The sequence below is a fragment of the Theobroma cacao genome, chromosome 6 (assembly GCF_000208745.1).
Source record: "Theobroma cacao cultivar B97-61/B2 chromosome 6, Criollo_cocoa_genome_V2, whole genome shotgun sequence".
Lineage (NCBI taxonomy): Eukaryota > Viridiplantae > Streptophyta > Magnoliopsida > Malvales > Malvaceae > Theobroma > Theobroma cacao.
The window spans coordinates 1,437,922-1,453,170 of NC_030855.1; the positions used below are offsets into that span (position 1 = coordinate 1,437,922).

Below are 15,249 nucleotides of genomic sequence, written 5' to 3' on the forward strand. Positions count from 1 at the left end.
AGAAAAAATGGTAATTTACCAAGGTTTTGCAGAGGAAGAATTACCTGGAGCAATGTATCCAATAGTGCCCACAAGTGAGGTAGATGGTTCTGAAGCAGCAGACTGATCCAGAAGCTTAGCAATTCCGAAATCAGAGATATGAGGCTCCATGTCGGAGTCCAGGAGGATGTTCTCCGGCTTGATGTCTCGATGAACTATAGCAGGATCACAGTCATAATGGAGATATTCTAATCCATGCGCCGTTCCAACTGCAATCCTATAGCGGACACTCCAGTCCAGGATTCGTGCAGGATTAATTGCATGTAAAACGTCATGAAGGCTCCCATTCGGCAAGTACCTGTATAAGATTAAACCATAATCTTTTCTTAACCAAAAGTCTTCCAACCTGACCAGGTTTCGGTGCTTAACTTTCCCTATGGTTTGAATCTCTCTGGCCATACTTAGGTTTCCACGTTTATGCTTTGTCAGCATAATCCTTTTAACAGCAAAATCATTCCCTGGACTCAGTGATGCCCTAAATACAACTCCATGTGCCCCTCTGCCAATCATATACCTGTCATTGAGATTCTCAGTAGCATCCATCACTTTGTTGAGTAAGGCAGATGGGCCTTCTTCGGCATGGGCCCCGAGTTCTTGCTTTCTTTTTCTGAAGAAAACGAACATCAAAACCACAAGAAGAAGCGCTACCACGACCAGAGAGGAACCAAGGGCTATCATTGCAACTTCCACTTTGCTAAGACCCTTCTGACTCCTCATTCGATTATTACAAGGATTAAGATAGTTGTTTCCGGGGCAAGTCCTGCTGCCTGATGCACCTGATGGTTGACAATTGATGCATAAGCCGGGATCGCCCACGAAAGATGATGGAGATGAGTTCACAAAAGTCATCAGTGTTCCTGGTATTGGGCCAGTGAAGTGATTGTAAGAAATGTTAACGTCAACCAAGGAATCCATTCCATCAAGAACTGTTAAAGTTCCTGTCAGATTATTATGAGAAATATCCAAACTGACGAGCTTGAACAAATTTCCTAGCTCTGAAGGAATTTCACCAGTCAATCCATTACCGCTGAGATTTAAGGCGTAAATCAAATTCTTCATTGCTCCAATAGATGAGGGAATCTTGCCACCAAAGGGATTTCCACCGAGCTGTAGCTCTGAAAGCATTTCAAATTCTGACAAGAAAGATGGAATGCCTCCAGTAAAATGATTTTCGCTTAAAAGCAGAGTGGTCAAATGTTTCCAGCTTGTAAAAGCATGCGGAACTGAACCATTCAGTGAATTGAAACTCACATCAAACGTTTCCAATTTGCTGCAATTTGACAACTGAGATGGCAAAGAACCTTCTAAAAGGTTGTGGGAAATATAGAGAGTCCGAAGATCTGCCAGATTTCCTAACTCTGAAGGTATTAATCCTGTGAGCTGATTCATGGACAAATTTATGGAAGTGAGATTTCTACAGTTCCCCAAGCTCGACGGAACTGCACCAGTGATCTTATTTTCACTGATGTCCATGTGTGCAAGATTTGGATTTTCTGCAAATACTGGGAGCACACCCGTGAGATTATTCTGCTTAAGGATCAATCTCCAGAGAGTTTTACAGCCTCCAATATCAGCAGTTACGCTACCATGAAGCTGATTTTGACCCAAATCAAGCACCCTAAGTTTCTTCCGAGAGCAAAGATTTGGAGGAATTGCACCAGTGAACTTGTTTTTTGTGAAATCCAACCGCTGTAAGCTAGCATTGATTCCCAGATTTTGAGGTATGACCCCAAAGAACTGGTTGTCATATAATGAAATGTTTTTCAGTAGCTTGAGCTCAGTGATCATTGAAGGCAACTCCCCAGTAAGATTGTTACTATATACAAGGAGATACTCTAGGCTTGAAATCCTCCAAATGCTAATTGGAATCTCACCAGTCAAATGATTGATAAACAGTTCAAGGTCATGCAATTCACTTAGCATACCCAATTCATTCGGAATTTCCCCCTCGAGTTGGTTGTCATACAATAGCAGTCTTTGCAGAGACTTGCATTTCCCAAGTTCAGGTGGAATTTTCCCAGACAAACGATTTTCAGAAAGGTCAAGTTTCACTAGCTGATCCAGTAAGCCTAAGGAAGAGGGAATAACACCTGTTAAGTTACTATGCACAGCAACCAACTCTATCAAGCTACTACAATTGGCTAACCCTGGTGGAAGACCCCCACTAAAGCTGTTGAATGACAAATCCAAAATACTCAAATTCTTGCAGTTGCTGGAACCTAAGGGAATGACGCCCTGGAGCTTGTTTAGGCTGACATATAAATAGATGAGGTTTTGAAGATTGTTAAGACTGTGGGGCAAAACTCCCACCAACTGATTCCCACCCAAATAAAGTTCTTGCAGTTTAGTACAATTCCCTAAAGACTCAGGAATGGTACCCGACAACCTATTATTAAATAAATAGAGAACCACAACCTTACTCAAGTTGCCAACATTCATAGGAATGAAACCACTTAAGTTGTTATCATTCAAATACACAGACTCTAAACATGTAAGTTGAAACAATGATTCTGGTATTGCACCGCTCAAGGAATTAGAATACAAGTTTAGGAAGCTCAACTTTTGCAAGTAGTTGAAGCTATCAGGAATGGATCCAGTAAACCCATTTGCGGACAAATCCAAATGAATAAGGGAAGTGCAGTTGGCCAAACCTGAGGGTATGGCACCAGAGAAATTATTACTGCTCAAATCAAGGGTGCTCAATCGGCTCAAGCCAGCAATCTGAGGACCCAGTTGGCCTGAAATGGCAAAACCGGTGAGGTTAAGAGTGAGGACATGGTTGGAATTGTCACAAGCAATCCCAACCCATTTGCATGGATTTGGGTGAGAAGCATTCCAGGTGGAGGTTATGGAAGGAGGCACGGATGACCAGTGGGAGAGTAGAGACAAGAGAGCTTCCCCATCAGAATTCAACCCAAAAACAGTACAACTGTTTTGTATTGAAAAGCAGCAGCATAACAACAATAACAGGAGAAACTTATTACTGATCATTTTTTTCCTAAACTCTTAACTCTTAACAACAGGAGAGATTGTTACCTTCCAGTTCCACCTTGCTAGTTCAAGCTCAAGACTGCAAGTTGATGAAAGCTGAAAACACCCCAGCAAGCATTACTTGGAAGTAACCCAGTAACCCTCCCTCTGAGAGAGAGAGAGAGAGAGGGAGAGGAGAATGAACAAGTACAAGAAGAAAAGAAGAAAACCCAGGTTCTTGTGGTGATTTGGTAATGAATATAAATAGAGACGGTTGATTTGGGTGATGGGTGTGAATCCAAATTCTACCATTTTGAACGTGGTTTCTGCAACAGGTGGGAATGCAGGTATTTAGTTAAAAAGTTACAGAAGCTGCTTCGTAATTTTGCTTTGGGAACAAAAAAAACAAAGTGAGAAAGGAGAATGAAGGAATGAATGGAAATGATAAGGACATGTCAGAGTATGTGGTACCATTTCCAATTCAAATGCTTCCCTCGAGGGACAGTAACTTGACTTTCCCCTGTCTTCCATTTCATGTTTTACTTACTCACAGACATCACCTACCCTTTTCCCCCTTTCTTTCTGAGACATTTCCTTTATTATCTCTCAGCCTCGTAAGCTTGAAAAGGAATGGTTTTAGTGCAATCATCAGCACCATGATTTTTGTATTGATTTATACCTTTTAACTGCCATAATAACGACCTTGAATTTATCCATTAAATGATTTACAACCACTAATATTTTATTTTATTTTATTTTATTTAACTTATGTGTAAATAAAATAAAATATCAATTAAGGAAAAAAAATATCCAAAACATGTTAATTAAGAAAATAATGTCACATGAAGCAAATTAAAATTATAAAAAAGAATTAGGTAAAATTCATGGTTGATTAATTAATTAATTAATTAATTAATTTAAGGCTTGGGAAATTGTCCCTTAGCGTGGATGTGAGAGCAGTAGGGCAGAGGAAGAATGGGGAGTGGGACGACTCCACTTCCAACTCAAAACCTCTTTTATTTATTTAGTAATAAAAACAAAAGGGAAATGAGTGCTTGGCGTGCTTTATTATTTAATTTAATAAATTAAATCTAAAATTAAATAAATACTTTGGCTTTGGCTTTGGCTTTCATCAGTCAACAGTTTCACACTTTACACTTCCCAACTATAAAACCCCGGTTTTGCATTGTCCCATTCACATTGACTCCCACTCCTCTAAATTCTTACCCATTTAAATTAAATATATTTAATATTTGAATTCATAATTATTTTTATATTAAATTTATAATTTATGTATTTACTGATTTTTATTGTTATGTTCGTAAAAAAAAATCAATTGATATGTAATTATGCATTATTTTAAAAACATTAAAATACATTCTTATATACTGAATGCTTATTTACATTTCTGGTGCATTACACACAGAGGCAAAGGGAGGGCCTAGTAGGGGCTCTTGCCCCCAAAGTTTTAAAAATTTATAAAAAATTTTATTTTTATTTTTTAAAAAAATTTATAATTGTCTTTACAAATATTAAATTTTTAATAGAACTATTTTATAAACATTATCTTCGTTCTCTAAATCTAAAATCCTAAGTCCGTTATTGATTATACATATTCAAAACTAGTCATTGTGCTTATTTTATTTTGTTTTTATAATTTACAAGATATATACAAATTATATACAAAAAATAACTTTAAAAAGAGAAAAAATAAAAAAAAAATAAAGTATGAATAGATGAGAAATTTCATATATCATGTAAATATAGTTTTTTGAAAAGTAAAAGATTTAGATAATTATTGGTTTTTTTAGAAAGAAGTGCTCAAGAATGCAAAACAATTTTAAAAACGTTGATTGTTAAATAAAGACCAGAGAAGAGGAAGACTAATTAAATTTTAATTCGTTGGAGATTGTCCCTTCTTGTTGCCTTGTTGTTGATGTGGGAGTGGGCCAGAGAAGACCAAGACTCTTCTTGCTTTCTCCTTCTTAAAAGGGAACAATGGAAAGAGCGAGGAGGCTGGACTGTGAGGGCAGAGACTGGACAATTTCACGGCAGTCCACTTCAACTGAAAAGCTCAATAAATGCTTTCTTATGGATGCGTGTTTGGCGCGCTATATTTACAAATTTAATTAATTAAATCTAAAACTCAATAAATGCTTTCGCTTTGCTCTCATCAGTCAACAGTTTCACACTTCACATTGAGTCCGACTATATTTTAATATTTGTAAATATATTTTCAATTTAAATTATACATTGCTTGTAAAATTCGGTCGACCCCATTCTATTACCTATTCTACATTAATCCTTTTTTCTTTTATAAATAATCATAATTTAAAATTTTCAACAATAAACATAATTTATAAATTCAATATATCGAGATAAGTCTCTTTTGAAATACCCTTTTCTCTTGTATTTAGGGAATAGAATGGAATAAAATAAAATAAAGTAAATATTCTATAAAAATATTATTATATAATTCGATTTACAAAATAAAATAAGATAAAAATTACTATTATGATTTATTATAATATTTGATTGATAAAATTACTTTTAAAAAATAGATATACCTTTTATAATAATATGTAATTATCTTTTTTTATTTTATTTTTAAAATATTAATGATTTAAAACTTATTTAAAATAGATCATTTAAATATTTATATTTTAAATATTAATATTTATCTATAATTTAATCATTATTATGCTTAAATATTAATAATTTTAATAAATTTCTAAATTTGAATTATTAATTTTTTATAAAATTTAATTAAAAAATTAAACTTTTTAATTTCTTTTCATTTCTATTTTTTTTATAAAGAATATTTTTATCTCATCAATTATTCCCCCACCATGGAATAACAAATTTTATGCGAGAGGTTGGAATTAACTAATCTTTGATTTAGAGCGATTTTGGGAATAGAGATTGAAAATAGAGCCACTCCCCAACCAAACATAGTGATGTGTCCCAATTTTTCTTAGTCCAAATTTTTCTATATTTAATTAAAATCATCTTCGTGGGTCCTAAAGAAAGAGCAGAGCTGACCACCTTAAAACTTAGAAGGCAAGACTAAGGTCAGAGCCGCAGGATTAACCTCCCCCATCCATAAGGGAAGGGAGATGGGGCTAACCACTCTGCCAATAGGTTTGGCCGACTTCACTGTTGTAATAATAATGGCTATGTATGTTGCTAAGAGAAATGGAACCGCTCAGCTAGAACCACACTGAGCAAGTCAAAAACCACCATAAATAGTTAGAGATATTAGGTATAATTAGTCTATAACTGAAGGATTCAAAATAAACCAGTCAGTCACTGTTAGAAAATTCTTTTAATTCACTGCAAGTGCAAAACATTAACCGTCCCATGTCTTTTTTACCATTTTTCCCATTTCTTTTCACCCTACCCTAAGCTTGTGCCCTGTCCACAAAACTCCATCACTCTAACTGCATCATCATATACCATTTACAAAGAAGAAAATAGAAGAAAGACCCAAGACTTCTTCCAAAATAAAGAGCAATGGAAAACGGGCAGTTAGAACATAGAACAACCTCGACACCCGTTGCAACCTAAGAGCTGTCAACCGAACATCCGCATGGGGATGTTTCAACTCTTGACTACCACTAAAACATTACCTGAAACAAACATATCAGCTGAAGTACCCTTCACCTCAATGCTCATACAGAGTAGCTTATCCTGCATATAAATCACAGCGGCATACATCTTTCTAATGCCCTTAAAGTTATGCTTTGAAGACCTTACAAATAAATGCTAACAAGATGATAACCGTCCTTTCACTTGACTGGAAGCATATGGTGTGTCTAAGGCTATGGCAATGGTCATAATACTTCCTCATAATAAATGAGCAATGCTATGCTTTCCTACCGCTTTTTCAGATCATAGTAGTGACATGATATGAAAATTAGGCTTATCTTAGAATGTCATGTTATTAATGTAATGTATTTAGATCACAGTGGCATACATCTTCCCAAAATTGTTCCTATAGTTATGCTTTGAAGACCCTAATATGGTAAAAACATGTTAATCATTTTTTTCCACTTGACTGGAACGAATAGTGTCTATGGCTACGGCAATGGTTCTAACAATTAAACGTACAGAATGAAAAATGGTATGATTTTCTACGCTTTTTAAATCAAAATACTGCCATGAAATGAAACTGAGGATTATCTTTGAATGTCATGTTAGTAATGTAATGTATTTAAATCAAACTCCAGATGTATGCTGCGTGATGCGGTTGAACCTAATATAGGACAACAGTAGTCCAGCATCATGGTATGGTCAATGTTGAATATGAGGTAGAATAGCACGCAAAATACCCAAAACTGTAGATAATGTGCTACTTCTACAAATGTTAAAAGTTATCTCAAACCCTATAAAGTTAACCTGCCATAACGCATGCTGCAGACAAATGCATGTCTTAGGTAAACTGATATAACATGAGCAAATGGTGTGTTCATGAAACAACTATGTGCATTCAAACACATGAGAAGAGATGCTAATGCTGATGTTGACAATGAAATGGATGCATGCAACAGCTGCAAGATGCATCCTAGCATGTAACAGTTGTATTTGTTGGAGCACAGAAAACAGAGAACATCCCCTTGATCTACTGGTAAGTCATTGATGGTGGAGCACCATTTGCACCAGGGGAAGCAATGGGATGACCAGAGTCCTTCCTTTTACCAAAAGGATTCTTAGAATATCTAATTTTTAAGTCAAGAAAGAAAACCATCTTCAAATAGGCATTTATATTGCAAAAGTTATGAATGCAATATGTAAGCTAATAACATCACCAAAACAAGGATGGTGCCAGGGGGGTAAGGGAGTGGAATGGAACCCCCTAGCTTCTCCCAAACTCTTATTTAGCCCCATAGAAGTTTTTTCACTTTTCTTATTTAGTTTAACTTGGACCCCTTGATTTTTCTAATTTCTTTATTTAGCATTCAAAATTTTTAAAATTGTTTTGCATTCTTGAGTACTTCTTTCTAAAAAACCAATATTTATGTAGTTCTTTACTTTCCCCAAAACTAGATTTACATGATATATGCAACTTTTCAACTATACATACTTTTTTTTTTATTTTTTCTCCTTCTAAAGTCATTTTTTATATATGATTTGTTTATATCTTGCACATTATCAAAACAAAATGTAATAAGTACAATGACTAGTTTTGAATCTGTGTGATGCACAAGAAATGTAAATACAACAAAGCATTCAGTATATAAGAGTGTATTTTAATGTTATAAAATAATACATAATTGAATTTAAATTGATTTTTTTTACACAAATCACAATAAAAGATAGCTTATAATTCAATTATTAATTTCTAATGACTAAATTTATGAATTATAAAGCTAATATAAAAAAATTATGAAAATAAAAGTTTATTGCCCCAACCCTTCTTAAAAGGACCGAAAGCATAGATTGAAGTTCTTAGAATACAAATTCGACATTAAAAAAGTATCGTGTTCATCTAAAATGGAGATGTTTGTGGAATGTCATCTTCTAACCTACACTGAGATTAACAAGAAGCAGTACAAGGGGTAATTATTAGGTAGACAACCTGTCGGATTGTAACATTGAAGACACATTCCCATGAAATAGCACATGCACACAGCACCGATAAATATGCAACAGTTGACAGAATAAAGAAAACCAAAAACAAGAACATTTAAAACAGTAAAGCCACGACAAAATGCAAAAAGGATACTGTATTCGCATGCCAACAGAACCAGAACTAGGGATCACAGCACCCTGTAAATTGTGGTGCACATTGGTTGCAGTATTGACATCCTGCAAGTTGGGGAAACAAACTCTAAGCTTATGGAAATACCCAAGAAACTTTCATTCCATGAATTATCAAATGCATCCAAGTAGATTAAGAGAAGAAACTTACTTCAAACTCTATAAAGCAGACAGTATGCCTTTCTTGTCTCAAGATCTTCATTTGCTTAAAACCAGGTTGACTGCATGTACAGCAGCAGTATCAAATCAGTGAGCAACTGAAAAGTTACATTAGAAATAAAACAGGTCATAAACTAGCCAGGGGTTAAGACATTCTTACACACTGAATAGGCCCCTTAGTTCTTCCTCATTAATATTCTCTCCAAGATTGCCAATAAATAAGGTATTGCAAGGAGGGTTATCTTTGGTATTCTGCCAACAAAAAATTTGTTAAAAACAAAATAATGAAGAACCTGTAAAATTTACTTGGTTACTCATTTGACAATCAACTGCTGGATGTATCATAATAGGAAAAATAATCATACCACTTCAAACTAGGAGAAAAAAAAAAAACCCTACTTATAACAAGGATCGGAAACTTGAGACTTGAGAGAATCAAACAGCTATAGAAGAAAATGCCCTTGTTATAGCAATATATTACCCTAATACACAATCAAACAGCTATTATACGCCAGCTAAGGTATTTGCTTCAAGTTCAGCTCAGGCATGTTCCTCCATTAGAAAATTTTTCTCCAAGAAAATTTCAGAAAATGCAGCAAATCTGAACCTCATCAAATTTGTCAGTCTCTTCTACAGAATACAAATTCTTTACAACCACAATTATTACATCCACATTGGGAGCCCTCCCCATCTCCTTTCCTTTCTAAAACATGAAAAAAGGCAGGTTGCAAGCTAGGGGTGTCAGAATCCTCGCCAAGACAAAGAGGAAATATTTTCAGGATAGAAGAGTCTTAAAAGGAGATCTTTCTTGCATATGCAGAATTTGAGAAACACATTCATCCTTGGTTGTTAGAAATGCATAATGAAAATTTTAAGCCTTGCGAAATGCAAAGCCTGCTGTCATAATCCTATGATCCAACTTGTACTATTAATCATAGAAAATATCTTCTTAGATCAAAAACGATAGCTTAGTCTAGCAAAACATATTAGGTAGTGATGATAGAATGATAACAGTTCTATCAATTAAAAATGAGATTTAAAAAAGAAAAATATATTAAGGACAAAAAGGCTAGCCAATAGTGGACAATAAAATTGAAATCATTTGTATATACTTGGACATGCAACATGTACAATATACCAACAACCATAAGGAAAACTTAATAACAGATGACTGGTGGACACGGACACAAGTATCACACCAAGAGCCTGTTGGTTCCAGTGAAAAATCAGGGGTCCAGGGCAGTGAGAAGCACTCCCACCACACTACTCCATGCTACTAAACAGGCCTTAACCAAACAAGGGAAGTCCAACATCGCAACTGCCAGAAATTCATAAACAGAAAACATGGCTGCATAAAAGTATTTTTGATGATTTTAAATGTTCTTTTGGTACATAATGATCTATAATAGTGAGTATGTATATTTAAATATGAATTAGTTTTCATTGGCTTCCAGGGAAAACTGCACATGATGGATGCCGCATGTAAGTTTCTCAGAAAGAATGAATAGCATCCTCATAAGTTGCAAGCTCTCCGTTCACTAACAATTATCCACAAAAGCATTGGGCACAAGGTCATATCTCCAGTGTCCGACAAGCCAACTTTTCAGTTGAAGTTCATTATAAAGCCAGGTATATGATAACAAACTAGAATTTTTCATCAAAGTCAATTATTATGAAATAGATAGTAAAAAAGTGCCATGTACATAATTTAGAAGGACCTAAATGGGCAATAAAAATTGACACAAAATCTAAGCCATGGGAGAAATGGCATGTGGCAAATAGAAATTACCTGAACAGGCACGTAACTGCTTGGAGCCGGTACAGGAGCAGGGGTTGGCATTGGTACTGGAGGAACAGGATAACCTCCATACGGATCATATGGAGGAGGAGTTGGAGCCATATACCTAAGCCAAATACACCAAATGTTTAACTTAATAAGAAATGCAGTAACTACAGCTGAAATTATTTACTGCTAAGCAAACTATGATCATAGCAGTATCCAACATTCTGGCATAGCTTCTTACCCTTGTGGTCCCCAAACAGGAGCAGGAGGAGGGTGAAATGGAGATGGAGCTGTATAAGCACTGTGTGAATAATCACCACCAGTTCGCAAACGTTTGCTTTGATCATATGCATTAGAATCTGCTACTATACCTACAGAATAAACATCACAAAATAAAAGTGTGATCTTGATTATAGCACAATTTGCATTGAAATTTTATCAGATTACTATGCCTCTCCCTCTCACTCACTCACGCACACCACACACACATTCCCACCTATAAAGTGGTCAATAACCAACGGCCAATATTATATCTTAAAGGCTTTTCAAAGTAAAAGGATATTCCACTATTTATATTAGGATTTTGAAAACAAGAACAAAGTACAGAAAACCTGGAAGCAAATAATTAATTAATCAGTAGTCAATAAGTATTGGGAACTACAATATGGCAATTTAAAAATAGGAATTATTCATGTGCATCAAAATAATAAGCTGGAACAGTCAACTAAAGATCTAATTCCTGTGGGGATAAATAAACTTCAGAAGACAATGTTAGGACTCTTCAATGGGAAACTTCAAACCGTACAGACCTTAATCAATAAAATCAAATTTCAACATAGAAAGAAAAGCCCCAATAAAAATTCAAACAAGTGACAACCAAAAAACTTCTTCCTGCCATTTGGCCCACAATTTCCATAATTCTCGCTCCTTTTTGTCAAAACTTATGATATTGCTCCATATTACCATAGGGAAAACAAAGAAAAAGGACAGAAGATTAAGAAATAGATGAAGAAATATATTGGTTGACAATCAGCTATCTAAATGGAATTTTCAACTTTTGGATTAGTTCCCAAGAGAGAATAGCTGTTTTAGAATAAAATATTCAACTTCATTGGTGCATAGACCAGACAAGTATGCTACAAACAAGTCAAAAATAATCATTACAATAAAACGCTAACAAATATTTATTTACTTCTTTTAATATTTGCAATTTTCTTTATCGATTGAATTTTAACACTACAGATCAAAAATATCAGAAGAATCTCCAGAGCATACATCTAAAATCAATCCTGTAAATAAAAAGTATTGACAATATTTCAGTCACATTCAAACCAATAAATGCACTACTTTCAAATTTCCTTTCTCAGTCCTCTTCTGTTCTTTGAGCCATCATCTCATTGTCTTTCATTGTTCAGGATTACTTCGCACCAAATTATATGTTTTGCACAAATTTATCTCCAGAAAAAAAAAAATCTGTCTATATGTTTCTTGATAACTAAGCAAAGTCTTTTTCACTCTGGCATTGAAACCCAGGTGTTAAATGGTGACTCACCTCTTTTAACAAATAGATTCTTCTTTGCCATCTCTATGTGCAATACCGACTTTGACTCAGCATCAAAAAGCATGTCCTAATAACCACAGAATCAAACACAATCAGTGCTTCCAAAAAAAAGGATTGTATCAGATGGTTAAAATAAAAACACCAATTAAATATTTATAACACCTGAAGGGAATCTTTTGCAGCAACTGCAAGTTGTGCACTTGAGAAGAGAGCAAAACCCATGGGCTTTTCTCCCTTGTAGTTCACTTGCGAAGCCTCATAACCTGGAAGCCATCTCAGCAAATTCTGTAGCTCTCTCTCTTTAACATCTTCAGGAAGACCCGTAATGAAGATAGTCCGAACCTGAACTCACAACAAAATTTTCTTTTAGCTTTCCAATATCGAAGGAAAGTCCAAAGAACTTGTACATGCAAACAAAAAATAAGTCCTCCAAAAGTATTTGCACACGAACATAAACGTGCACATATCTACACAAAAATAAGGCTCTGATTTGTTGTTACTTCTTCAAAAGTTGCTAACACAAAAACATTCATTCACTCAAACACGAACAAATAATTAAACTGTAATGCACATTCAAAGAGAATCGTGTCGCAGCTTTAAAAACCAAATCATAGATTAGCATAAATATTCATATTTAATTATTAAAAAATATTATTTTAATTTTCGGAAAGAAAAAAGCAAATACAAATTGGAAGCTCAATATCTATGTGAATTAATCTATATACAACTGATTTGAGAGAGAAAAGAAATGGAATCTACAAAGCTGAGCTAAGCGAAAAGAAACTAATATATTTGTAATTACTTATAAATAAGGTCCGATTACCATCAAATCCTACAATTCAGACTCAAATCTATGGCTTGAATGGAGTAAATCGAGTGAGAGAAAGAGAATTGACCTCGTCATGAGAGGAAGCAGGTGGAGGAGGATGGTGGACAGAAGGAGGTGGTGGAGGAGCGGCTGCTGCTGCGGCTGGTGGGGGCGGAGGTGCTGGTGCCGGCGGCCATTGCTGGTGATATGGGTGGATTCCAGCACCCGCCATGTCAAGATCTCGATTGAAACCCTAAACCAAAACTCGAGGTCGAGAGGAGAAAGAAAAATAGATCTATGAAAACAGAGAAATAAAAGGACGAGAAACTAATAATAAAAAGGTAAATAAAATGACAGACGATAAAATTAAGTAAATGGACCTAAGCCGGCCTGCTCCATCATTAGTTGGTAGGACGGAGCGGCTACCCGTTCAGCACTTGGAACAGGTCCGACTTAAACCGGGTCCTAAATTTTTAAGCTAAATTATTTAAAAATATTAAAATATTAATGTAAAAAATATTTTTTTAATATACGAATAATAAACTTAACTTAACTTCGATAGATCCAGTTGGGTGCTTGAATTTTAAGCCATCAAATTGGATTTGATTCGATTTATGAATATGTGTTTTTTTCATTTTATTCGTTATTATTTTTTAATTATAAAAAATTAAAATTTAGTAACTATTTTTTTTACATCATAATATTTATAAAAAGTTTAAATTATTTAATAAAATTTAAATAAAAATTTATTCTTTTATTGATTCAATCAAATTCATATAAAATAAAATATTTTAATATTTTTATTTTAAATAAAATATTTTAATATTTTTAAATTTTGATTAAAATTATATAAAAATTTATTAATTTAAAATATATATTTACTGCTCCAAAAGTTTTAACATCGTTAATGAAAAAATAAAAAACTAAAATATTTTTTTCTCTTTCTCTCACATTTTTTTTTCAGACATTGACCGATCGGTGACACTTCCTTACGCCGACCACTCATCCCATGACCAGGATTTGACATTCTTCTATGTCAAGGAGCACTAGATCTGGCGTAATCTAGAGCTCCAAATCTAGCCCCTTTTACGATAGCTCTCTCAGCAGGGAGTGTGTTAGATCAGATCGGTTCTAGAGAGAAAACAAGGTAAGTTTTTTTAAAAAATAAAAAATTAAAGTTTATATAATGTTGTAATTTTTGATATGTTTGAAGGTAAAATTGTCAAAAAAATATTACAACGTCGAAAAACTAACAAAATTCTTATCGGTTAATTAACAATTGAACTTATATGTTCAGTAATATACTATTTTTAAGATAAAGTGTTTATTTCTCAAACTAACGACTTATATTATTTTCGCATAATTTTGATCAAAACTTAAAAGTGTATAGATATTTTATCTATTATTTTAACTCAAATAAGTTTATATTTTTTTTTATAACCAAATAAGTCATTGACTTAGTCAAACATAAAAGGGTAAAATACACTTAATATTCTCAAGTTTTAATCATAAGTTTATATAAATTTATTAATTTTCAAATTAAACACTCAATCCCAAACGTATAGACTATATCAATAACCTAAATGTAAAATTAATAAAATATCTTTTGTTCACTAATGTCTTTTCTCCCTGACCAATTGTTGAAAGGGAATACTCCGATTGATCACCTCATGGCCAGATCTGATCATTAAAATGCCAAATACGATCAAATAAAGCTCCCCCTAAACTGGGGAGCACCACCTAATTTTCTGGTGCTCCTTCGATGAGGGGAACACCATGCTCCCAATCAAGTGCTTCCTCGATCTGGGGAGAATTTATCTAGATAGATCTGGCACTCTTCGGTTAAATCCGACCACAAGGTGACTAGCCATGGGGTGGCCAGTTGGTGAGAGGGAGGTGGGATAGATTTAGATTTTTTTTAATTATAATTTGGTAATTTGAAAATTAATGAAAGGTAAAATTATATTTTTAAATTATCTCATCATCAAACAAACAAAAACATCAATAATTTGACTAATATGTATAATGAGAAATATTATTTTGGAACAGAGTGTTTATTTTAAAAATTAACAAACTCGAGTAAAATTATGATTAAAATTTAATAGTGTTAGTGTGTTTTACTTAACATAAAATGACAAATGATATTTTGAATAATTATAATTAATTAAC

At 34.0% G+C, this 15,249-nt stretch overlaps 2 protein-coding genes across 2 annotated transcripts in view; both read right to left on the bottom strand.

Moving 5' to 3' along the window:
• The window catches only part of LOC18595189 (receptor-like protein kinase), a 4,190-nt gene extending 555 nt beyond the window's left edge, over window positions 1-3,635 (bottom strand). Inside the window, exon 1 of the mRNA XM_018123155.1 lies at window positions 45-3,635. Within this exon, the coding sequence (XP_017978644.1) occupies window positions 45-3,030 (2,986 nt within the window). The 5' untranslated portion in view covers window positions 3,031-3,635. The remainder of the gene's footprint in view (window positions 1-44) is intronic.
• On the bottom strand, window positions 6,320-13,419 carry LOC18595193 (U1 small nuclear ribonucleoprotein A). The gene is made up of 9 exons (XM_007023030.2): window positions 13,169-13,419; window positions 12,435-12,614; window positions 12,264-12,339; window positions 10,953-11,082; window positions 10,718-10,832; window positions 9,089-9,180; window positions 8,921-8,990; window positions 8,735-8,817; window positions 6,320-7,727 (listed from the first exon to the last, which is right to left on the bottom strand). The coding sequence occupies exons 1-9, from the start codon at window positions 13,310-13,312 to the stop codon at window positions 7,631-7,633; spliced, it is 987 nt and encodes a 328-aa protein (XP_007023092.1). The 5' UTR covers window positions 13,313-13,419; the 3' UTR covers window positions 6,320-7,630.

Bases quoted from the DNA above. Each gene is read 5' to 3' on its own strand.
- LOC18595193 (XM_007023030.2), bottom strand. From the start codon at position 13,312: ATGGCGGGTGCTGGAATCCACCCATATCACCAGCAATGGCCGCCGGCA. The intron at 12,615-13,168 runs GTCAATTCTCTT...TTGTGAGTTCAG, and splicing joins CTGCTTCCTCTCATGACGAG to GTTCGGACTATCTTCATTAC. The intron at 10,833-10,952 runs GTAAGAAGCTAT...TATTTGGCTTAG, and splicing joins CCTGTTTGGGGACCACAAGG to GTATATGGCTCCAACTCCTC.